The sequence below is a fragment of the Chanodichthys erythropterus genome, chromosome 12, assembly GCF_024489055.1.
Source record: "Chanodichthys erythropterus isolate Z2021 chromosome 12, ASM2448905v1, whole genome shotgun sequence".
In the NCBI taxonomy this organism is placed as follows: Eukaryota; Metazoa; Chordata; class Actinopteri; order Cypriniformes; family Xenocyprididae; genus Chanodichthys; species Chanodichthys erythropterus.
The window spans coordinates 26883861-26909730 of record NC_090232.1 but is presented as its reverse complement, the minus strand read 5'-3'; the positions used below and the strand labels follow the sequence as shown (position 1 = coordinate 26909730).

Here is a 25870-nt window from a genome sequence, read left to right as displayed (position 1 = left end):
TAATATTATATAATATTTAAAATAACTGTTTTCTATTTGAAAATATTTGACAAAGTAATTTATTCCTGTGATGCAAAGCTGAATTTTCAGCATCATTACTCCAGTCTTCAGTGTCACATGATCCTTCAGAAATCATTCTAATATGCTGATTTGCTGCTCAAGAAACATTTAATGTGTACAGATGTACAAAATATTTGTGTACAATATTGAAATCTAATCTTTTTTTAACATTATAAATGTCTTTACTGCCACTTTGATTGATTTAATGTATCCTTGCTGAATAAAAGTATTTCTTTAATTTCTTTTCAAAAAAATAAAAATAAAAATTCTTACTGACCCCAAACTTTTGAACGGTAGTGTATAATGCTACAGCTTTGTATTTCAGATAAATGCTGTTCTTTTGAACTTTCTATTCATCAAGGAATCCTGAAAAAAAAGTACACAACTGTTTTCAACATTGAAAATAATCATAAATGTTTATTGAGCAGCAAATCAGCATATTAGAATGATTTCTGAAGGATCATGTGACAATGAAGACTGGAGTAATGATGCTGAAAATTCAGCTTTGCATCACAGGAATAAATTATTTTGTCAAATATATTTAAACAGTACACAGTTATTTTAAATTGTAATAATATTTTTACAATATTTCTGTTTTTACTGTATTTTAAATTAAATAAATGTAGCCTTGGTGAGCAGACGAAACTACTTTTAAAAACATTAAAAGTCTCAGACAAAAAGGACTGGACTGCTGCTGAGTGGCCCAAAGTTATGTTCTCTGATGAAAGTAAACCCTTTCGAAATCAGGGTCCCAGAGTCTGGAGGAAGAGAGGAGAGGCACACAATCCACGTTGCTTGAGGTCCAGTGTAAAGTTTCCACAGTCAGTGATGGTTTGGGGTGCCATGTCATCTGCTGGTGTTGGTCCACTGTATTTTCTGAGGTCCAAGGTCAACGCAGCCGTATACCAGGAAGTTTTAGAGCACTTCATGTTTCCTGCTGCTGACCAACTTTATGGAGATGCAGATTTCATTTTCCAACAGGACTTGGCACCTGCACACAGTGCCACAGCTACCAGTACCTGGTTTAAGGACCATGGTATCCCTGTTCTTAATTGGCAAGCAAACTCGCCTGACCTTAACCTCATAGAGAATCTATGGGGTATTGTGAAGAGGAAGATGTGATATGCCAGATCCAACAATGCAGAAGAGCTGAAGGCCACTATCAGAGCAACCTGGGCTCTCATAACACCTGAGCAGTGCCACAGACTGATTGACTCCATGCCACGCCGCATTGCTGCAGTAATTCAGGCAAAAGGAGCCCCAACTAAGTATTGAGTGCTGTACATGCTCATACTTTTCATGTTCATACTTTTCAGTTGGCCAAGATTTCTAAAAATCCTTTCTTTGTATTGGTCTTAAGTAATTTGGGATTTGCCTTAGTTGTCAGTTATATTTCAAATGTTTATTTCTTTTAATTTTTATTATTATGTCAGTCTGTGTGTAATGAATTAATATAATATACAAGTTTCACTTTCTGAATGGAATTAGTGAAATAAATCAACTTTTTGATGATATTCTAATTATATGACCAGCACCTGTATATATATTAGATTCTTTGATGTATAAAGTTCAATAGAACAGCATTTATTTGAAATATTTTTTTTGCAACAAAAGTAAAAGTTTGACCAATAATTTAAAGACTTTCCATAGACACAATGCATTTTAAACTACAAACTGTATAATCTGTCCTGTAAACCTACCCCTGCATTTTTACATTTAAAAAAAAACAAAACAAAAAACATAATTTAGTATGATTTACAAGTTGTTTTTCTCATAGGAACCAAAAAATATCCCCACAAGATCAGAAAATTCTAGTATTACTATCCTCTGGGGACATTTTGTCAATGTAGGGAATATCTGAACCACACACACACATGGCTGCCCCACCCACACAGCCCCTCCTAATCTTCAAACACACCTCACCACCCCTGGATTCCTCCCAGCCCTCCAGCTCTCTTTTTCACATGCTCCTACAGGTCGTCTCGTTCTGTTCTGTTCTGTTCTCAGAATGCATTTGAGCTGCTGATGACAGTTCATCAAAAACAGTGAACATTTTACGCAACAGACCTGTGACTGAAACTTTGGCTGTTTACCAGTGATTTTCAAAAATGATTGTACATGCTGTACCAAAACAACATATACACACTTACTTTAAAAAGATATCCAATAATATTTGCTAGTTTTCATCATTCAAAAGCATATATGTGTTTGTATAATGTGTTTAAAGACTGTCTGATATGACCATCAAGGACATTCTTCTTATAATAACATCAAGCGTATCTTTAAACCTCTAATTCATCTAACACTGATGAAATAGATCAAGAGAGACAGAGACCTCTATTACTTTGAAATTCTATTCAACTGAAAACATGAGAGGAGCAGATCTATCAACTTCATCTGGAAGTGATATTCACAAAAGCTCAACTGACAGGTGTGCAGGTCACATCACGGAAAAAAAAAAGAGAAAAAAAAAAGGATTGGAGTTGGGGGGGGGGGAAATGTTGGAATGTTACCCTCAAAAGCAAATATTACTGACCATGTTTGTTTATTTCTTTTTACTTTATGCCACCATATTAAACCCTCTGGCACAACACATTCCCTTCTTCAAAGCCATAAGAATGTGAATATTTTTCTTTCTGCAGCAAATCCAGGATTTGGGATCCAGGAATCCCCCCTTTAAACCAACAAGCACCGGAAATCAGGATTATGAATGCACAAATGAATTTGTTTAGTAATATTTACTGTTGGGTCTTTCCTCAGAGCACAAAGCACACACCCACAGGAAATGCACAGTCTTTCAGACAATATGAATGAGGATGATGACTAAGAAACACTCACCCAAGGTAGCACAAAAATTCATGCTTATGTAGCAACCCATTTAGAGAGTCATAGCTGGAAAGCTTATGCGTAATATTTTTGTAATATTTTAAGTATATAGGGCATTGTATTTAATATTCTGCATTAATTCTGATTTTATGGGAAAGAACATCAAACAAAGTTCAACAAACTCTGAACAAACAATTGCAGCACTGAACAGATGAGAACACAGTAAAATTATATACGATGTAAAGATTGCACATTCAGCGTACATCTAAAATTTGATCTACTGCTGAATTGGTCCTCTCTAAAGAAAGCTGACATTTATGTTGATGAAAGCCAGGTGTATCTACTGTAGGAGCAAAGATGGACTCTGGTTTTTGTTAATTGACCTCTCTATTGGTCATTAAAAAGAATTCTGTTTCTGTATTTGATTTAGTAAAAATAGTAGGCCTGTGAAATCGATGCATCAGTCTTTGTGAATAGTGTGGTCCTATTTGTCGTTACATAAGAGTTTAGTTGATATTCGTATTTGACGTGTTGCTAATTCTAAATAATTCCTGTTCATAAATATACGTATATGACCTCTTTGCTCTGACGCATGCGTATAAACACCTTTGACTGAATTAGTATTTAAGGAAACAGTGCCATCTCGTGTTCAACGCAGTTGAGTTGCAAGAGCTAAACAGTTGTGAAATAAAATACAATTCATACTTTTTATCTAAATAAAAAGTTCATAAGTTTTATTTTACATTAATTTTATAATAGGCTACATAAATTCGCTAAATATCACAAGATGTGATGATATTATGTGTACAAACTGCATCGGCTACAATTAAAATAAAAAGGTCTGTTTCCTTTTGTGTTATTGCATTCACCCACAATCTTACAACACCTTTCGTTATCTTCTGTATCGCATTTCAGATCTTCTTGTTACTGGATACTTGGATATTTGTTTGGTGTCTGTTAAATAATGCACATAAAATAACCTTTTATGCAGTTAAGAAAGATTTTAAAAAAGGTAGTAATGATAATATTATTAATAACAATAGTTTAAATTCGCGTACTCACTAAAAAGGCCATTTTACATTTAAAGACGCAAGAGGGCGCCAGAGGTCCCCTCGTCACCTGCACACCTGACCAAAGCAGAAAACGCCACAGACGGACTGACTCACTTCAATTATGAAAATCAGTTTTGAATATCGATGACTGTATAGGCTTCAGTAATTTTATATATAGCAGCATACTAGTAATGACAATATTGATCAATTTCTTCATCCTTCAGGATAGAATTTCCAATCAAATCGAGTGACGGCACTTATACGATTTTATTTGCAATTTTACAGGCAATTATGCTATCATAGCCTATAGCTAATAATTTGAATTTAAAATGTTCTAAAAATCTATCAAAATCCTGTTTTAAATCGCACCACAGCAGAGACAAGTCACCTGGGGATTACAGCAGGCAAAGCTTAGGCCACAAAGTTTGTTGAGTTGACAGAATACTTAGTAAATTGCCAGTTCTCGTGACTGAGGTAGTTTTCTATGTAGGTCTATGTACGAGGCGTTTGGCGCGACAGAGCATCATATAGGGCTGGTTCCGCGCTTTATCCCTGGTGTTTACCGGGCAATAATTGCTGTTTTGCGCACCTGTGGGTGTGAGTAGACTGGCGCCGTCTGTGATTAGTCAGTGGAATGCAGACTGCTTCCGTAAGATACACTGACAACATTTCAACGATAGATGGCATTCCAGTTAAACCGTGCTTCTCAACAAAGGGCAAATATATCCCTTTAATCAAGACTGTAAGCTTCATTCGATACTTTTAGACCTTTAGCATGTCTAAATGTAGGCCATTGATCGAGTAGGCCTAATTTACATGCGCACTACTCCACTTGCCAGGTTAACAGTTAAGACATCTTAACAAGGTTGCCTATAAACAAACAAAAACAACAACAAGAACAAAAACTTAAAATCATAAATTAGCGGCACAAAAAATACAAAGAACGTCTTTCTTAATGTGTTCAACACTTTAGAGGAAGCAAAACCACCTGTGCATTGAAGGGTTTGTTTACATCTGAAAAAAATATAGTCCTGTCTTCTTTCATTTCTTATTTCCTGTCTCTTTTTGAAATTGTTTTAGGCTTTTTGAATTTATTTATCAGATAAATCGCTATTTTTTTCCAATTATTTGTAAAGAAAAGACCTTTAAAACCAGGTCTGCAAGATATTTTGTTATTTTGACTTGTCAAAGGTCTTCCTTCAGCTGGCAGTACTGCCTGCTAAGCGATTGGTTCGCTTTGCCACATGACGCCCAGTATATGGCCCGCCCGTCAGCATCTCCAAGGCAGAGACCGCCGCGGAGCTCAAACCCTCTATCAACTATGGATATGTGACTTGAGGCAAAACGAACTACCTCTATAAGTTTTGTGATTTTTGAGTCACCGATTAATTGTTAGAGGTAGCCTGCAGAATTTGAACATTTCAAGTGGTCACGGTAAGTAAATTCAGTTTACTTTTCCCTGCAAAATGACCGCTGTTCTGGATAGCCTTGGCTCGGATATGCATACAAACCATATTACCTCGAGCAGCTTCAGTACCGTTCACAAGTCGCAGGATTCCCCAACACTGCCGGTGTCAACTGTGACCGACAGCAGCTTCTACAGTAGTTCACAGACAGGACACTGCACAGGGACGGCGTACGCACAACTGGCATCTTATTCCTATCATCCTGGAACAGTGGGTAATGTTCACTACAGCCCAAAATCTTACGATTTAGGCTATGCTTCTTCGTATGGCGCTTATGGAACGTATGGAGCCAGTTCTTCACCCACACCGACCGAACCGGGTAAGACCACCTCAGCGTCGTTTTCTTTTACCTACATTGTCTTCTTATATTTTATAATTACATTTTTGTGGTTCGTTTTGATAGAGAAGGAAGAGAGTGAACCGGAGGTGCGCATGGTGAATGGAAAGCCAAAGAAAGTCCGGAAACCGCGAACCATCTACTCCAGTTTTCAGCTGGCGGCTCTCCAGCGCAGATTCCAGAAGACCCAGTATCTCGCGCTCCCAGAACGCGCCGAACTGGCGGCGTCTTTGGGCCTCACACAGACCCAGGTCAAAACGCGGATTCTTCTGTGCATGATGTTGCTATGAAATGTGAAGACTGTCTTTCTGTGGTTCTTTTATTTTCAAGTAGACCTGCGTCTAAAATTGTGTTGTTGTTGTTTTTTTTAGAATTGTATTGCATGTTTAACTTGTTGTTTTGAATATCCACAGGTGAAGATATGGTTTCAGAACCGACGCTCCAAATTCAAAAAGTTGTGGAAAAACGGCGAGATTCCAGCAGACCAGCAGGTTGCTTCCTGTGACTCTCCATCTAGCACTCCTCCACCACAGGCAGGTTGGGATTTCCCTCCGAACCAGACACCGAACGACGGGGACACAGTTTCAGAGCAGCCCACAGGACCACCAAACACCACTGCCCCATCGTTCTTGACAAACTATTCATGGTACTCCTCCACGAATACGGTTACACATCTACAGCCCAGTACCTTAATACAACCTCATCACAGCTCTGCAATGAGTGCAGGGACCATATTCTAACAGAGGACTAAAATGGCCGAATACACCTGTTGTAGGAGGAAATAATAGGCCTATCTTGTCACTGGACTTGTATTTTAGGAGAACATTAACTTTAAAATCTATTTTCAGGCTGGGTTTGCTAAAGATGTTTGCTGTGGAATTCTTTGGCGCGACTAATGCGCTCGAGCAACGCACATTAAATTATTTTTCTATTTATTTATTTGTTTTTCATTATAGTAAAATCGAAAGGGGTCATCAGATATGTTTATTTCACATTCCAAGTACAAACGGGTAGCCTTTTTTTCGTGTGTTGTACAGAATATTAGGTTTAGTGATAAATCTATTAAAATGCTTATACAACCTGCAGTCATAATTAAATGTGCGTTTTACTATCAATTAACGTTTCGTTCTTTGATTATAGATGTGTTTCATCAACCCAAGGTTTTTCAGGTTTTGGTCTTTAAAAATGATACTTATCACTGGGATGTAACGTGATATTTCCACGTCCTTTGAAGAACCTGACATCTTCTAAAACGGTCTGAGTGTGGTGGTTTTGGACGCTCTCTGCGTAAATGCATTAGTTTAATTTTTAGGTTAGGTCTGGAAAGGTTTGCAGAGAACGTTATTCTCTGCAGACCATGACTTTTATCTCCGTTTCAGTGCATAGCTTAGCGTTTTTAATGCATGTGTGATTATTCGGTACAACGAATCGAATCCTATTTAAACCTTTGTACATTTTCTTGGTGAGGAGAGGAGGTATCCTCTACCTCTGGGCATGAGGGGGAACGCCTGGCATTCAGACGCGTCTTGGCATGCGCAGAAGGAGATGCGAGGGCGTTCCGCGTGCGGCGAGGGCTCTTCCCACTCCAGACTCTCTGGAGTCAGCTCGCTCCTCTTCCAGACGTTTTATGAACGCCACTCAACCAGAGAAAAAATACATAAAACCGCCTCAAGCAGACCGCCCTGGAAACATTCTCCTCGAGCCCTCGCTTCCAGCTCCAGCACAGCCTTGAGCTATTCTTATACGGGGACACACAGTTCTCATAGCTTGCCTCACGTCTTTACATGGTCAAATCCAATGTTTTTGGAACTAAAATAGTTACTGGAATAGGTGGGAAATCCGGATTACTCTAAGGGCAAAGCGCACAACCACTTGTCCAAGTGTACATTATTTACAAATTGGTACGTGGCTTTGCCCATGTTTGCATATTCTGCATATCCTCTCTGTAATCTAGTCCATGTAACCTTTTTGACATTGTGAAATTGGGATTAAACGTTTATGTAATTATAATTATGGCAAATACATATTACAAACAGTAGATTGCATATTCGCTTTATTGGACGATTTGGCCCTCGAGTGGAATATTTGTGTATAAGTTTCATGAACCTATTATTCATTTCTAAAACTCAAAATCATTTGTATTAGGCTATCTAAAAACTGTCGATTGTATTTTAAAAGTAAAATATAATGAAAAGAATATAACAGGAAGAAATCAATCATCTTGACCGAACAAACAAACACAATCATCAGTTTTCCCTCAGCTTACTCACGAATGTTGCTATTTATAAAGAATAACGTTTCAGGGGCTGTTGTAACTAATTGTTTATCTTATATGATTTGTTTCTTTTGAGGTTCATTTGTGCTTCCGCGGTTTTTCTAAATATGGACATCGTGGTTACAGGCTCCAAATCCTTTGATTCTTATTGAAACGACATCTATTTTTATTCTGATTTTGGGTGTCTCATTCTCAAACCCACCAGGTCTCTGTGCAAATGTATGTAGATAGAGCAAATGCCACTATAGTATGATTGTAGCACATTTTAACCGTTCTGCTTCACTCCTTATGTCAACATTCACAGCTGGCAGTAATTGAAATGCCAGGGCTTATTTGCAACCACACCAGTAAATGACTGCTTCCGTTTGGATTCAAAGCTACATCTGCATAAAGCAGAGGGTCTCTGTAATATTTCTAAAATAGAAAAGAAACGAAACATTTTAATCTGAATAACTTTTGTTAAAGCTGTTGTAGTCTATATTGCAGAAAAGGTCTCCGTGCTGGATGTGCTTTCAGTAAGGCAAAAGTTAATGTGCAAACATTTTGCGCGATTTCCTTTTCTGTGCTATATTGTAACCATTAAGATTTATTAGATATCAAAGAAACGCAGATTCTGATTGCTGCATGTAGCCTATAAATAAGCATTAAGCATTCACGTATACAGATGAAAAGGGGGAGAAAAGATTAACACTATTTACCAAAATTTAAACTTCAAATACTAAGAAAAGACAATGAAATGCGGTAAATAAAACAGAAAACGCTGAAACGAAATATTGCGAATTGTAGCTATAACTTTAAGGTGAATATAATGATCACAGGAACATCCTTCATGACAGAATAAAGCACCTGCAAACGGTTCAGCACTACATGCTGCATATCTACATCAGAAAAATGCTTAATGATTCCCTGCCCATTCCCTTTTTCTTTTGTCCGACTGAAAAGATTCCCTCAGCGCCAGAAATTGCTCGTAATTACGACAGACCGAGGAAAATGCGCGAGGATGCACAAAAACCAAATGGCTGCAATTATGATTCGATTTAATGAGAACAGATTAGAAAGGCAGGCGCCATGTGCGGTCAGAGAGTGTGATCAAATAACAAATTAGTAGACCTTCTACAGATTATGATGATTAATAATAGGCTAATAATAATAATAATAAAAGATGTAGCCTACTTTAGTACATCTTCATAATCTGACTTAGTTTTTTTCTATAGCCTAGTGTATTAGTATTTTAGGCTACTAATGTGTTTTTTTTTATGATTAAAGTCTTTCGCTACCTGAAATAGTACCATATCCGCGCTGGCTTATTAAAAATAAAGACATTAAGTAAACGATGGCTATAATCATTCATGCCCGTTTGAATCTGTCATCTAGTGTAGGCAAGTCCTAATATAGGCTATTGAAAAGACATCATTGTTTTATGCGTTTTCTTTTAATATCCATTCTTAATGACACAAAAACTCATTTGAGCATGTAAACTAACTTTAATATGTGATTTATAACTGCTTAATTTTTAACCCTTACGGACTGTTTCAAGCAAAAGCAGAAAACTTCCCAGATGGCACAGCAAACCAACCTAGGGATTAACTAGTAAGGGTCACAATGTAATTAAGTTTAATTGTACAGCCACTGACTAAACAGATGTAGCTGTAGCATGGATGTCGGCTCGAGATTCGTGCTCACGTGAGCGCACTTTCATTTGACTTCTTTCATTCAGTGTGTTTTTGAAGCAATTTATTAGTTTACTTGTGAACTATAATTTATTTTTTACCATCCAATTACTTCAAATAGTTAATTATAAGACTGGACACTGCTATTCTCACTGAGGATACATGCGCACTTCTTCAGGCAGCAGAATTCAAACTCTGTCAAATGTCAGACAGCATAAGCAGACTCCGAATGATGTCGTGAAGCAGATATGATTATAGGGTATTCTTGATAAGCTACACATGGCTCATACGGTAAACCATGGCCCATAAATATAATCACCACTCGAGAGATCCACAGCGCTAACTACATTACTGCGGAATAATATTATGATGTACGGAGAAACCCCGCCATAATAATAAGACGTAATGACATTTCATTCCCTGGGCTTTCAATGAGTTCTGTCAGAGATGACATCAGAAACCAAAGAGTTTGGAATAGTGAAGAGATTTTTAAACTCATTACACAATAACCTACATGCATTAAGTAATTAACCCCATTAATTCAAGATGTAAAAACCCAGCTGCACAGCTGTTTCATTTGGTCATGCTAATAAAATAAGTTAAAACATTGTCTAAATGTTAAAGAAACACATTTATTTAAATAACAGCTTGTTATTCTAAAAACTTTAAGATCACACGCTCAAGATGTTCCATGATACTTGTCCAGTCAATCTTCATCTGGTAGTTTAGTCAGAATCTCTACGCCATCGCAGGTGATGACAATCGTGTGTTCAAATTGTGCTGATCTGAGTAATAACACACAAGACAAGAGAACACACAAACACAGATTCAATTTCAGGTTCTCAACCAGTGGGCCTCAGAAAACTCCTAAGAAGGCATAAGGGGGGGGATAGTTAAAGGGATAGTTCACCCAAAAATGAAAATTTTCATCACTTACTCACCCTCAAGTTGTTCCAAACCTGTATGAGTTTCTTTCTTCTGTTAAACACAAATGAAGATATTTTAAAGAATGTTGGTAAATCAAACAGTTGATGGGCCCCGTTGACTTCCATAGTATGAATAAAAAAACACTATGGAGGTCAAAGGCTACAGTCAACTGTCTGGTTACCAACATTCTTTAAAATATATTCTTTTGTGTTCAACAGAAGAAAGAAACTCATACGAGTTTGGAACAAACTGAGGGTGAATAAATGATGACAACATTTTCATTTTTGATTGAATTATCCCTTTAAAACATCTTAAAAATCACGATATTTCAAGATTATATTGTGATATTTTAATTTACCCCCTCAACAACTGTTTATTTATTTATTTTTTTATCTGATCTCAAAGGAAAATGTAACTGTTATAAGGTGGTGATTTCATAACTTACAATTATAAGAAAAATGTAAACATGAAGGTTCCCTAACCCAACCCTAAATATACCCATCATCGGGGCATAGGCAGAATGTACAAAAACTACGAATGAGATTGTACAAATTCATACAAATTAGCCACCGATTTGCCAAAATGTAAAATAGTTACGAATTGCCATGAGATTGTGGTGGTGGTGTTTTTTTTTTTTGTTGTTGTTGTTTGTTTGTTTGTTTTTTAAATTATGTGATAAATGTGATTTTTAGACCTGGAAAAGTCATATACGTAAATAAAATATAAAAAACTGAGCATTTTTATTCATTTTATGAATATCTATTTTTCTAGTTATGCCAAGCTCTAAAATATTTTGTCAGAATAAAATATTTTTGAGAAGCACTACCTTAGAAGTAGAATTAAAGGAAAGAATGTTAGTATCCATTTCCTCATATTGCATATTACCTCAGTCAACCTTAAAAATCAGAGCTCTAATCAACCACTGACCAAGTAATAACGCTCTGCTCTCACCTGCCAACAGGGCAATCAGCTCATTTGCAATTAACATTGGAGTGCTCTCCAGTGAAATATATGCAGTTAAAGGAAAGTTTATACCAGAGCACTTAGCTCTCTGTGTGCTTCAAATTCTGAGGGTACTTAGACTTTCCAAGCTAAATGTCAACAGCCAATAGAAATAAAGTTCTTGAAGATTCTCAATAGAAATTGGCCACTTATTCTTGCATGAAGTAATGAATGATTAATGTAGGCTACATTTAAATGGCTGCATTGGGCTCTCATTAGAAAGGTGGTGAAAGAAGTGTGGGTGGAGGAATTGAACACAAGACCTTTTGTCATCCACAGATACAGCAGTCCACTTGTCACTCAGGATCCTGAATTCTGAGGATCCCTCCATAAGAATGGGTTCTGGAAAAATGGGATGATGGTTAACCTTACTGAAATCCTACAAATTCATGCTTCTATTGATTTGCTCAATATTATTCCATCTCTCTGTGATCTAAAACAATCAGTAGGCACACAGACCTATGGTGAAGGACATGCCCTCTTCCATCTGTAGGTCATTGTCATTGGCTGTAAAAGAGAAAAGAAATATGAACCCTAGTAAACTTACTTTAAACTCAATTTACTCTTCCTGAAGCTCCGTGGCAAACATTCAATCCAAAATAAGGGTAAAACTCCTTTGCTTATCAAACATTAATGTCCAAACAATATTGGACCGTACCGACTTCCAATGTAAGGATGAAAAAACCTGAGACATTTTTGAAAATATCCTGCAATACAGGTTTGGAACCATATGAGGGTGAGTAAATCATGAATTTTTTTTTTTTTTTGTAAACTTTCTCTTTAAGTCAGCCAATCAAGACTAATTAAGGTTCTAATGAAGTAAAATAAATGAATGACATAAAATAATTTGAACTCTCACCATGATGCCATATCTCTGGATGACCATGGAAATATGTTCCGATCCCATGACCGATAAAATATGGACACACACGGAATCCATTTGAATTAGCTATATTGCTGTAATTCAAAAACAAAAATGTTAAAAGGGAATAATCTGATTTATGTTTAGCCAGGTTTATCTTGGCTGCTGTATGATAAATCGCTTGTTTATTTTTCTCTTTTGGATAAAAGTTTCTATTAAAAAAATTAAGGGTTAGTTCATCCAAAATTGAAAATCTTGTCATCATTTACTCACCCTCAGACCTTCGTTCATCTTTAAAACACAAATGAAGATGAAATCTGAGAGCTTTCTGTCCCTCCATTAACAGTCCATACAACTACCACTTTAACGTTTCAAAAAGTTCATAAAGAGATCGTAAAACTAATCCATGTGAATTGAGTGGTTTAGAGCAAATTTTCTGAAGAGACATGATCACATTTTACGATGAACACATTGTCCATTAGTGGAGATTCTGCAAGAACCAATAAGATTTGTTCTTTCGCATCAAACAAGTTCGGTTGAGCTTCTGTTTATGTTCGTTGAACAATGTTTATATGTGAATAAAAGCCTAAATTCAATCTGTTCATCATATAAAGTGATCATGTCTCTTCAAAAAATATAAACTAAACCATTCGATTTATACATGTTAGTTTTGAGATCTCTTTATGAACGTTTTGAAGAGAGAAAGTGGTAGCTGCAGACTGTCAATGGAGGGAAGAAAGATGAACGAAAGTCTTACGAGTTTGAAATGACATTGAGGGTGAATGATGACAATTTTTTTTTTCAACCCATTAAGTGTAAAATTAAATTTACTCATGGGGTAAAAAAGAAATCTGGTTTACCAACAAGTCTACACCCAATTAGGGTGTTACCTTTGAGATGTCAAATTTAACCATGTAAATAACATTTCAGACAGCTTTTTTTACAGTGTGAATAATGCACACTAGAAACATTCAAGCATAGTTGTTTTTATATTCTTGGAGGGGGAAGGTAGAGGACAAAGAAGGTGTATAACAGACAAAAAGAAAAAGACGAAGGAGAAAGAATAAAAGACAGAGACAAAGAATTGCAAAGAGACAGTTTGAGAGAGGATGCTAGGGTGCCAGCATGATAAAAAAAGGGAGAGAAGGAGTGAAAGAGAGGTCTAAGTGCTTTTTCCTGAGGAGAGGTAATTGTTCCCTCTGTGTGTATATAATAACAGTGTATGTCTGCAGAAGCTCAGAATCCTACGCAGAGAGAAAGAGAGAGAGAGAGAGAAAAACAACAAAAGCATTGCTTCCTCAGGCACAGAAGGGATATCTATTGCTATACTGCCCAAAACGCAGGAAAATCCTCCCATTTATATCACCTAATGTATTAATATCAAGATACATGTAAAAAGACACATTTATGCCATGAAATTAAATAAAATATTTAATGTACACTTTTTCCAGGTACATGTTCTGACCTTGAACCCATCTTCACAATTGATATTTTGCAGATTTACATCTTTGTATTAGAAGTGAACAAGTCAATAAGATGTTGTTAAAGATGTTTCTGTACAGTATGTGAGTGATTGTGTATGTCCTCTCTCTGCGAAAAGACTCCTGCGGATCTTTTCGTGTCTCTGTGGGGAGCTGAATCCACCCTGGCAAAGTCTACGATTCTCAAAAGACAGCAGGAGCAAGCCTGTAATTTACTTCGCTCTCTCTCTCTCTCTGCCTCACACACACATGGACACATGCACACACGCACACATCCAACAAGACAAACTAACCTGTAATTTACACCCCATTGCAGGAAAAAACCCCAATGCACTCTGGGTAATTGCTTGCTCGGAGCTCACTGAGAAATACATTAACTCTGTGTAGTCCTTCTTCAGACACTACACTATCAAATAAGGGCTTCATAGCCTGACAAGGCAAGATTGCTGTCTTTTTTTTTCTACTTTTGTGCACAAGAGGGATAACAGAGGTTTAGGGGTTAGATGTGCTATTTTTAACAAGAAAAAAAAGAGCAAGTGGGAGAAAGTAATGAATAAAAGAACATTTCACAGACATCATTCTTGAAGGTGCTGGATGCTGTTAAGAATTCAACCTGCGATGCAAACCGGGATGAGTGTGGGAACGAACCTGATAGTGTTGCCAATGACGCACAGAGGTTGTCCAGGTCCACAGGCGGTGATGGCCTGATCTCTGCACTGACGAGCCACATCCACTAACTTCCTCCCCTGTTCATTGACTGAGCCAATCAGAAATGTCTCTGAGGTGTCACCGTGGTAACCTTCCAAATAAACCTATAGAATGCATAGCCACTATTTACAGATACTGAGATGTGTGAACGATAACTTTTTAAGATAAACAATTTAAAGAGAGGACTCACTGTGACATCTATATTGATGATATCTCCATCTTGCAATGGCCGACTATAAAATAAAACACAATACTGATGTATATGGGTCAAAGACAGGACTGTTGTATTAAGATGTACAAAATATTTTTCATTTCTGGAATAACATACAAAACTTTGGGGTGATACAACCATCCTGACAACATTACGAAGAAAAAATCCTCAGTAAAATAATACAATTCTTGAAAACAAAACCTTATCTGTACTTATTACATTTGCTAGCATAGTCTTTTAAAAAAAAAATCTTAGCTTCAAGGGTTAGTTCACCCAAAAATGAAAATAATGTCATTTATTACTCACCCTCATGTCGTTCTACACCCTTAAGACCTTCATTAATCTTCAGAACACAAATTAAGATATTTTTGTTGAAATTCAATGGCTCAGTGAGGCCTGCATAGTCAGCAATGATATTTCCTCTCTCAAGATCCATTAATGTACTACAAACATATTTAAATCAGTTCATGTGAGTTCAATGGTTCAATATTAATATTATAAAGCGACGAGAATATTTTCAAAACACTGCTTAAGGAAGCTTCGGAGCATTATGAATCTTTTATGTTGAATCAGCGGTTCAGAGCGCCAAAGTCATGTGATTTCAGCAGTTTGGCGGTTTGTCAAGCGATCTGAATCATGAAGCAGTGTTTTGAAATCGGCTATATATATATATATATATATATATATATATATATATATATATATATATATATATATATCACTATATAAGTCATCATTTTGTTTTTTTGGCGCACCAAAAATATTCTCGTCGCTTTATAATATTAATATTGAACCACTGTACTCACTTGAACTGATTTAAATATGCTTTTAGTACATTAATGGATCTTGAGAGAGGAAATGTCATTGCTCCCTATGCAGGCCTCACTGAGCCATTGGATTTCAACAAAAATATCTTAATTTGTGTTCCGAAGATTAACAAAGGTCTTACAGGAATGGAACGGCATGAGGGTGAGTAATAAATGACATTATTTTCATTTTTGGGTGAACCAACCCTTTCAGTACTTAGTAATATTTGGAAAACGTTTATTCACCAAATCAAAGTGATTTGGTGCGATCAACATGAAATATGCAGAAATATGCAGAAAAAAATGGTGTGACCAACATGCAGAAAACAATTCATGACTTTAACTTTGTCCCAATTCAGAGGCTGCATCATTCAAAGGCCGTGGACCAAGCATTGTTAAATGGGACGGTCTAGCCTATGAAGGATTGTTCTTGTCGCCTAGCAATTGTGACAGCTGCCATTGACGAGTGACAGTAATGTTTCTGCTGGACCTTTTTGACAGTTATATTCAACTGTCTGGAAACAAAGGGTAGGCCATGGGTAGGGTATGATGGATCCACTTTACGTATCCTTCATTGCCCAGGAAACAAAGGACACATTTCAAAGCCGCATTAGAAGGAGCCTTTGAATTGGGACAGCCTTCATCGCGCTGCTGTGACGTTATCTGCCTTCGAATGCGGCCTTCCAAGGATGCAGACTCTGAATTGGGATGCAGCTTTTGTGTTAAGGTCAATAAGTCAGATATTTTGACTTTTTTATGACAAGGCAAAATTAAATCAGGTATGTCATATTTTGTCATATGACTCTCCAAAAAGTTTCTTTCATAATAAATATGACTTTTTACTTGATGGTCACACTACTTGAGAAAAATTGAAATTGGTATAAAAGTTTGAAACTAAAATGAATATAAAGTCTAAGGCTACATTAGAGCTGCACAATTGATCATAAAAAAACAATAGAAAAAAATCTCGATACAAACACCCACGTGATCTTAATTTATTAATGACAACAATTCGCCTTTGTTTATTAAACCTTTGACAAAATCATACCGGAACATTCAAATCTGTGTTCGTTCGTTCGAGTTAGAGAGAGCAGTTTTGAACCACACTTTAGTTCTGTGTTCTCTGTGTTAAAAACATTCAAATTAGCACAGAAGTACTGAGATAAAAGTTTTAAGTTAAGATATAAACACTGATGTCTATGACAATGATCAGTGTAATTCAAAAGTAATCCACCTTTTAAAACTAACTTGTCGCTTCAAATAATTGTTGAATCAATTACATCTTATGCAACTAGGTGTTGAAAAATGTATTTGTCTTTGAATCATTCATTGAAAATGAAAACACTGATTCAAAAACACTGATTCATCCAGTAATTAAAGTGTTTATCAATGACTCTTTTAATTCATTCAAAACCTTTTTTTTTTAAATAATTCATTCAAATTTTCCAGCAATTAATATTTTTTCAGAACCTCTAGTAAATTACATGTTATTTTGTTTAGTTTTATATTCAGAAACATGGGAGAATCATGATCTCTATTTGAAATCAAAAAGTTGTGATTCTCATTATATCCAAAATCATACAGCTCTAGGCTACATGTCTAAGAAGTTGGCACATGTGCATTAAACTAAATTTTTTTAAAAATCCTTTCTCATGATCTTTTAAGTCAGGGGTACCCAATCCTACTCCTATAATGAACATTGTAGCTCATGTCTTAATTAAACACACCTAAACCAGGTAAGCAAGGTCCAGGTAAACAGAGGCAGGTTTTTTTTTTTTTTTTTTTTTTTTTTTTTTTTTCGCCCAGTATGCTTAGTCGGGACACTTAATATTCAACAATATTACAACAATATTTTGGGGCATAATTAGAAATGCGCCGATTCAGGCTGCCGCCCCTTTAATTGCTTGCGCTCTTGCTGCATGCATACATCGGATTATGTGAGTATAGTAAGTATTTGGATGTTTACATTTGTTTATGAATGAGTTTGAGGCTGTGCTCCGTGGCTAACGGTTTATGCTATACTGTTGGAGAGATTTATAAAGAATGAAGTTGTGTTTATGCATTATACAGACTTCAAGTGTTTAAAAATGAAAATAGCGACGGCTCTCTTGTCTCCGTGAATACAGTAATAAACGATGGTAACTTTAACCATATTTAACAGTACATTAGCAACATGCTAACGAAACATTTAGAAAGACAGTTTACAAATATCACTAAAAATATCATGTAATCATGTATCATGTCAGTTATTATCGCTCCATCTGCCTACAGATGGAACTACATCGCTATTGTTCTTGCTTGTTTACCTAGTCTGATGATTCAGCTGTGCACATCCAGACGTTATTACTGGCTGCCCTTGTGTAATGCCTTGAACATGGGCTGGCATATGCAAATATTGGGGGCGTACATATAAATGATCCCGACTGTTAGGTAACAATCGGTGTTATGTTGAGATTCGCCTGTTCTTCGGAGGTCTTTTAAACAAATGAGATTTATATAAGGAGGAGGAAACAACGGTGTTTGAGACTCACTGTATGTCATTTCCATGTACTGAACTCTTGTTATTCAACTATGCCAAGGTAAATTCAATTTTTTGGCAAATAAATATTTATTTTTTAGAGAGCTATATATTTGGAGTTTACAACGAAAAAAAATGCTGTTTTTTTCCACAGACAATTTTGCAATAGGTATGATTCAGTTTACAACACTTCTCATTCGTTTCTATGGTATCCACAAACAGTGGATAACTGTCATACAACTTGATTCAGTGACGTCAAGGCTATAATGTTATCAAGCCACAAGTGATCCAAGTTTATCATTGTGCTTTCTCCAATAATAGAGCCGCTGATCTCTGCTTAGAAACTTCCAGGCAGGTGTGTTGGAAGAGGGGCGCACTATGGCTAAACTCTTCAGGACAATGGCCCTCAGGAGCAGGATTGAGTTCCCCCCTGTTCTATGCCGCTGACTCATATACAAATAGAGAAATTTATAGACCTTCAGTCACAACAAAGCACTCACATTTAATAGCACTGAGTTACCTGTCTGGAATGCCATGGCATACTACATTGTTAACAGAGGTACAGACTGACTTTGGAAACCCCCCATAATGTAAAGGAGAGGGGTAGGCATTGTGACGAACCGCTTCCTGATGGACAATAAAGTCTATTTCATCTGTCGTCATACCAACCTGGCAAACAAACAATATAGTGAGAGTGTCTGCAAAAAACAATTCAAGGACATGTCACATCAAGCTTATTCAATGTTACAGTCTCAAATTTCAGATAAGCGTAGAGTATACCTTCAAACTCTTTCCTGCTAGCAGCAGTATGTGTCTGGCTAGTTGACACGCTCGTCGCAATCCCTGTATCTGCTCCTCATCTTTAATCTCTATGTAATCTGGCCACTCAGGCACTTTGCTGGATGACACATAGTCCGGCCTCTGAATGTGCTAAGAGAAAAGAGCAAGTCTTTTTTAAATTAAAAGTTGGCATAAAACAGGTGTTGCAATAGTCTTTTCTTCCCTATTGAGAGTGAAACGGTTTCTAGAACAAGAAAAAAATATAGGGTGGAACTTGATTTGGTCCATCAGGAATAGACTGGATCATTGTGGTTTGCTATTGCTAATCTCATATGAGTGACAGGCTGTCCCGCCCTCGCGCCATTAAACACGTCATCAGAGGAGAAAAGAGATTTTGTTGCAAGAAGGAGAGGAAGTTATTTTGATTAAAGATTATGAGGGCACATGAATTAAAAAACAAAAAATAAATCATTTATAATAAGTGTCAATTTTGCTTTCATCATGACTATGACCAACTTTTATAATAAACTTAAACGTTTAGGGTATGTTAACATGACAATGATGTATGAAAAACAGAAAAGTTTTACCTTTGCGTTTTTCACATACAGACCACAAACCAATCCGCAAAAATGATTAAAAACGCTGCATTATGCATGACAGGCTAGTAGTTGTCAATGTCACTTTATAAAGAAAAATGATGCGCCTATAGACTGAACACGTAATACGCACATGCATGACGTCACCATTTTCACAAATTAACCTTTTTGTAGATTACACAGAGACAATAACGGTATTGTTTTCAAAAGTTTGCTTTCAGGCCCCTAAAGTGCCGTTGTCGTGTAAATGAACAGCCAAAACGCATAAAGTTTTCTGTTTTTAGCTGAAAATGGTGTAGTGTAAACGGCCCCTCAATGCCACTTCATGATCCCGCAATTACCTTGGGTACAGCATAAGAGGGGCGCACTATGGCAGGCCGGACCACGCTGTGGAAACTTTTTGATTTCCTCCAGAAGAAGCATCGGCGAGGTGGACATTGATGGGCACCAGATGAGCTCCTGTGGCAGCTGGGCAGCTGTGCTACTCTCTGTAGCAGCTTTGAACCACCTATACACAACCAAAAAGATGAACAAATGGTGTGATAGTGCATTGCAAAGTGTACTTCTTTTCTTTCAGCCATAAAGTGTGATTTCAAATTATAGGGATTGTACATGTTCAATTCTAGTTGCACTTCAAACGATATATGGAACAAGTGTATGTTGATAACCTGTGATCTCTTCATAGGATGTGGAACAAGTTTTGAAGGTAAAACTGCTGAAATTTTTAACCAGCTTATTTCACCAAGTACACCATTACATGCCATTATTATGACCATAAGACAAATAACGGTTAGGAAAAGACGCCTATGTAACTGAACCAACACATTGTTTTACATTAAACAGCTCAAAAGTCCTTTTTCACTACATTTAGGGTTAGAGTATGAAGAAATAAATACATTTAAATTAGGGCAGTGAAAAAAGTGTGTCAATTTGTGATTAATATTGGCTGCTTAACACGTTAGAAATTTCCCATTTCCAAACTAGCCATGCCTATATATCTAACGTTACAGTATGATCATGCAATCTGTGTGCCGCTCACCAGCTTCACAAGGCGAGAGAGAGTGACTGTCAGAGGATGGTACACATACACTCTGTCACGACGCCCACCCCAGTGTGCTCCTCTTTTGGGGAGGCGATGGGCGTAATGTGTAGGACATTTGAGTTTTTCACACTCGGTTTAGCTACCTGTTTTTGATCCTTCAGTAACATGCTTTTCTCAATGGTTAAAACACACAGGTGTAAGTGCAAAAATATAAAAAGTGTGGTGATACTAACCTTCATAAAATATCAAATATTTTAAATACTGTCTTTATGTTGTTTCTATATTCGAGATACAATTTGAAATTTGTAAATGTATTTATAACTACCCATTTAAATGTTAAGTGCGATTAATCATGATTACTTAAACCTGTGCAATTCATTATCTTATATATATATATATATATATATATATATATATATACAAAACACACACACACATATATGAACATGGTAATTTTCATAATATTTATTTACACTAAAATATTATATTATAATATTCTAAACTACACTTGGATGACTCAAAGTGTCAACCAAATTGTCAAATGAATTTTGTCAAGTGAAATGAAGGGCTATTCCTCTTTTAATGTCCCAAACCCGTTCCTTTCTCAAAAGAATAACACAGCTGCAATGTAAACAAATAGTCCATACAATTACACAATGCAATGATGTTCACATAATATGATGCTTAATTTTAAATCTGAACCACAAATGAAAATAATTCACCACCACACATCAACAACCGTGTTGTAACTCATTCCAACAAGGACTGCAGAGTTTAGTGTGCAGGAAATAAAAAGAAAAAGAAAGAACTTTTTTTCTGGAGACACAGTGGTCAAACGCCCAAAATAAGTGCAGTTATACACAGGAGAGGGGTTGAGTTACAAAGATGAAAATACCAGGGATGAAGGGAGTAACTCAGAGGCAGCGAGGGGGCGGCTGGGGGGTTTAGAATAAAGGCAGTAGTGGGTTAACCCAGGGTGGGGTAGCGGGTGTGTGTACTGACAACAATTTGGGTGGCAAAGAGCAAAGGATGTGGCCAAGGATGTGGATTGCACTGAATTCCCTTTGTGTGTATGTGTGTGGTCGACTTTAGACTTATTCTGGTGCTTTAGCTGTAATATATAATCCTTCGGTATACTTCAGGACTGCAGTACATCAATGTCATCTGATAATCTTAACGTCAGTTTATTACAATTAATTGCTGTGTAATCCCAGAAACAAGCATTCCCAATTCACATACTATCTATCCTAAACAGTATGCAAGATTGGAATTAGTGTTGCCCAAAAAATTCTGGATAGTCTATTATTATTGTTTTGTATGGCTTTTTGGTAAACATTGGTGATGGTTTGATTCATAACTACAAACATGGTGAAAATGTGAGCAGCCAATGGTTCTTCATTCGTTTTTAAGAACATAATTAATATCAAGTGAGTTTAAAGATTAATACAGTAAAAAAGACTAACTTTGTTTGCGTTTTCCTATTCAGTGGCAAAGCAGTTACTATGCTTATTAATAATTATTGTCATGTCATCTGGATCATTTTATTCATCTAATACTGCTAATGATTATATTATTGAAAAAGGTGAAGGTCAGATTCTTTTTCAGGAAACAGACTGTTGTAGGCGAGACCATGGATGGCTGTAACACGGGGTGAGTTGTAACACTGTTAGTTTAACCACTTAGAAATTATAGGGATGAAATAAGTCATAACATTTCACTTCTGGGTTATAATTCATTTAAATTTAAAAGAAAAAAAATGCCATGGCTGAGCAGACGGGGAGAGTTGTAATGTTACTTTCCCTATTTACTTCTACTGGACCCACAAAGACTCTGCCAAACCAGCAAACAATAAAGAGCTCCAAGACAGTGCCATGAGTCCAGCCTTTCCATAATCTTGTCTTGGAACAGTAGAACACTCTAAAGTTTGTAGTGCATAGAATAAGTAAGCAAATTGGGGAACAAATGTTCAAAATTAATTTGGGGGACCAAATATAAAAGTTTAAGAATCTGCCAAAATGCTAATAAAAACCCCATCCTGACCGACCACTAATCTGAATTGCCCACTACGACCCTGCATATGACACATCAACAGACATGCACACATATAATATATATATATATATGCACTACAAGTCAAAAGTGTGGAATAATTACGATTTTTAAATGTTTTTGAAAGATGTGTCTTGTGCTCACCAGGGCACATTTAGCTATTTGATCAAAAAAATTATTTTTGATAAAAAAAAAAAAAATTACAGTTTCAAGTTATTGTTTTCAATTTAAATATATTTTAAAATATAATTTATTCCTGTGATGGCAAAGCTAAATTTGAGCAGCCATTACTCCAGTCTTCAGTGTGACCGTTAGTGTAACTTATTCAATACACACGCACATGTTTGAAACGGGTGATAAAGTGACTCTGAACTTGGCACATACTGCCGTGGCTGCTCATATAGCACAGATACCGAGTAATCACACAACTCATGGATCTTGTCAAACAGCGCTTATTTGGGTTACATACTTATTTGTGTATCTGCGTACACTGCCGATAAGCGAATATGAGCGAAAATTGTCTTGTTTGAGTCATTGACTTGCCTTACCGTCAGCCTCAGTGTTTATGTTCTACAATTAAGATAGAAAAGTCTACCCTTTCCTAAATTAACCTGTAAACCTACCTGTTCTGAAAAAGCATTGAGCGGCACAGGGCGCAGCCATGTTTTCCACGGAGGAGAGTCACGTGCTCTTCCAAACAAACAGTAGGGCGCATGTTCACGCTAGAGTTGAAAATAAAGTGATTTATTTTTTTTTATATACAATATTTATTAATTCAAAATTGACTTCAATGTACAACTCTAGTGTGGACGTTGAAAAAATATTAAATGTACCTATTAATATCATAAAATCGATGTGACTTTCCAGAATTTACGATTCTATGTAACACATTTATTTAAAACTGTGATCTTATCTTATCTTTAGTGACCGAGGTTTCCTTTGTTTTCCTGTTTGTGTTTCCTTATCTCTTCAATTATTTTTGTTTGCATTTCAAATGAAATAGATAGATAGATAGATAGATAGATAGATAGATAGATAGATAGATAGATAGATAGATAGATAGATAGATAGATAGATAGATAGATAGATAGATAGATAGATAGATAGATAGATAGATAGATAGATAGATAGATAGATAGATGAGGAAAAGTCCTTACATTTAGCTAAAATATTGATCCAGATTTTATTAAGCCAGCTGCATCAATGTTATACACAGACTCCTACTACTGAGCATGCTTAACAAAAAGCACTTTGTATTAACTTGTTAAGCATGCATTTTTGCCTTATTTCCATACATAATAACCCACAATTTTATCTGGAGGGTTGTACATTGTGTATAGGGTGAGTGAAAAGAGTCAAGACAAAGGGGATCTGATGCTCCAAGGCCCAGGGAGCATAAATGAGGGGTGAGGTCAAAGCAGCTCTGCACCTGCTGCTGGAAAGACCCCCTAGACCTCAGACCTGCACTTCTGAGACAGAGGCAGAGCTGAAACAAGAATGGACGTTTTTGGGATTCAGAAGACAGAAATAAAGATGTGCATGATGCATGATATTTTCTCAGCAGTGTAGATGTTAAATATAAGGATTATCACTCCGAATGCTACGATAATGCCATGTAAGATCCGTCCTTGAAGCTTAAATCAGTAAGAATGCACTAGTTTGAATTCTGGGGAACTGCAAGGGAGTGCTAAGGGGGCCTTGGAAAATTTTAGAGAAAAACACTGAAAAAAAAAAAAAAAAAGTAAAAATAAATGTATATTAAAATTAACATTAGACTAACCAAGTAACTAACTAACTACATTTGATTAAAATATTTATATTTAAATAAATAAATAAATTATTAAAATAATAAATAAATGAAATTTTATTTAAATAAATAAATAAATAAATAAAGTGGATTAAACTAAAAAAAATATTTTAATAATCAAATTGATAAAAGTAAATTAAACAAATTGCTTTAAATAAATAAATACACTCTAAAAATACTGGGTTAAAAACAACCCAAGTTGGGTTGAAAATGGACAAACCCAGCAATTGGGTTGTTTTAACCCAGCAGTTGGGTTAAATGTTTGCCCAACCTGCTGGGTAGTTTTATTTAAACCAACTATTGTTTAAAAATTGCTATATGGCTAGCTTAAAATGAACCCAAAATAGTTGGGAAATTAAAAACCAGATGCAATTAGAGGCAACAATAATAGACAAAAGTTGAATGTTTATTAATAAGCTGTAATAGTTTATTAATATAAATTTATTAATAAGCAATTTAATAAATGTTTATTGTTTAAGAATTATTCATTGAACATTAATAAATGTTCATTTCCAACATAATTTGGGTTAATTTTAATTAAGCAATACAGTAATTTTTAAACATTAGTTGAGTTAAATAAAACTACCCAGCAGGTTGGGCAAACATTTAACCCTACCGCTGGGTTAAAACAACCCAATTGCTCGGTTTGTCCATTTTAAACCCAACTTGGGTTGTTTTTAACCCAGCATTTTTTAGAGTGTAAATAAATAATAAATCTAACAGTTCAGTACTAGTGTCTAAAAATGTAACATAATATAAACTAAATATTTTCCAAATAATATGATTTTCCAAATGACATCTTAAAGAATGAAAACCCCTGACATAGATTGTGGGACATTTCATATTCCTGTAAAATGTATTTTCATGATCACTGAGAAGTATTTAATTCCAGGCATATTATATGATTGAAAAACAACAAAATAATTCCTCTTCTTCTCATAGCATGAGGAGTTCACTGTGAAGCACTCTGCATATTCCCAGTATACGGCTGTTATGTGAGACATGAATAAAGGCAGCAGTGCAGTTGTTTGCTTCTGTGAGTTATTAGAGGAAAACAGTTTTGGAACATACGCACAAGACTGTAATTTCTGACCTATCTGTCTGGGATCTGAGGACACACGCAGCACCAACCGAAACATTGACACATTTTCTCTCATGGGTGACTGCAAAATGTCTAATGAAGCACAACATCATCTAAACCTTCGGTCAAGGATCAGTTTAGTGATTGTTTGGTTGGTATTTTTGGTTCATCTCAATGAATCATTCAGGAATTTATTCTGCCCTCTACTGATCTAGGGCTCTGACTCATGTGTGTATCTGAATATAATTATATGAATGCTGAAGATGTGAACACAGTACAACTTTAAAGCTAAGCTCTTCAAACTTGAACACGAC

General features: G+C 36.1%; 2 protein-coding genes across 2 annotated transcripts; one reads left to right on the top strand and one right to left on the bottom strand.

The window, feature by feature from the left end:
* Positions 1–5258: 5258 nt before the first annotated feature.
* dlx2b (distal-less homeobox 2b) lies at positions 5259–6812 on the top strand. Its single transcript, XM_067404435.1, has 3 exons — positions 5259–5723; positions 5808–5992; positions 6155–6812. The coding sequence occupies exons 1-3, from the start codon at positions 5405–5407 to the stop codon at positions 6479–6481; spliced, it is 831 nt and encodes a 276-aa protein (XP_067260536.1). The 5' UTR covers positions 5259–5404; the 3' UTR covers positions 6482–6812.
* A 3415-nt stretch (positions 6813–10227) lies between these two features.
* Positions 10228–23371, bottom strand: metap1d (methionyl aminopeptidase type 1D (mitochondrial)). Its single transcript, XM_067403702.1, has 10 exons — positions 23292–23371; positions 19919–20085; positions 18982–19131; positions 18722–18870; positions 14857–14899; positions 14607–14770; positions 12475–12572; positions 12075–12122; positions 11879–11957; positions 10228–10471 (listed from the first exon to the last, which is right to left on the bottom strand). The coding sequence occupies exons 1-10, from the start codon at positions 23329–23331 to the stop codon at positions 10393–10395; spliced, it is 1017 nt and encodes a 338-aa protein (XP_067259803.1). The 5' UTR covers positions 23332–23371; the 3' UTR covers positions 10228–10392.
* Positions 23372–25870: the final 2499 nt, after the last annotated feature.

What these genes read in the sequence shown, in the direction of transcription:
- metap1d (XM_067403702.1), bottom strand. Translation starts at nt 23,331, where the DNA reads ATGGCTGCGCCCTGTGCCGCTCAATGCTTTTTCAGAACAG. An exon ending in TCATCAATATAGATGTCACA is followed by an intron (nt 14,771 to 14,856) that starts GTGAGTCCTCTC and finishes TGCATTCTATAG; the next exon opens with GTTTATTTGGAAGGTTACCA. An exon ending in GTATCTGTGGATGACAAAAG is followed by an intron (nt 10,472 to 11,878) that starts GTCTTGTGTTCA and finishes GTTATTACTCAG; the next exon opens with ATCAGCACAATTTGAACACA.
- dlx2b (XM_067404435.1), top strand. Translation starts at nt 5,405, where the DNA reads ATGACCGCTGTTCTGGATAGCCTTGGCTCGGATATGCATACAAACCAT. An exon ending in ACCCACACCGACCGAACCGG is followed by an intron (nt 5,724 to 5,807) that starts GTAAGACCACCT and finishes TCGTTTTGATAG; the next exon opens with AGAAGGAAGAGAGTGAACCG. An exon ending in TGGGCCTCACACAGACCCAG is followed by an intron (nt 5,993 to 6,154) that starts GTCAAAACGCGG and finishes GAATATCCACAG; the next exon opens with GTGAAGATATGGTTTCAGAA.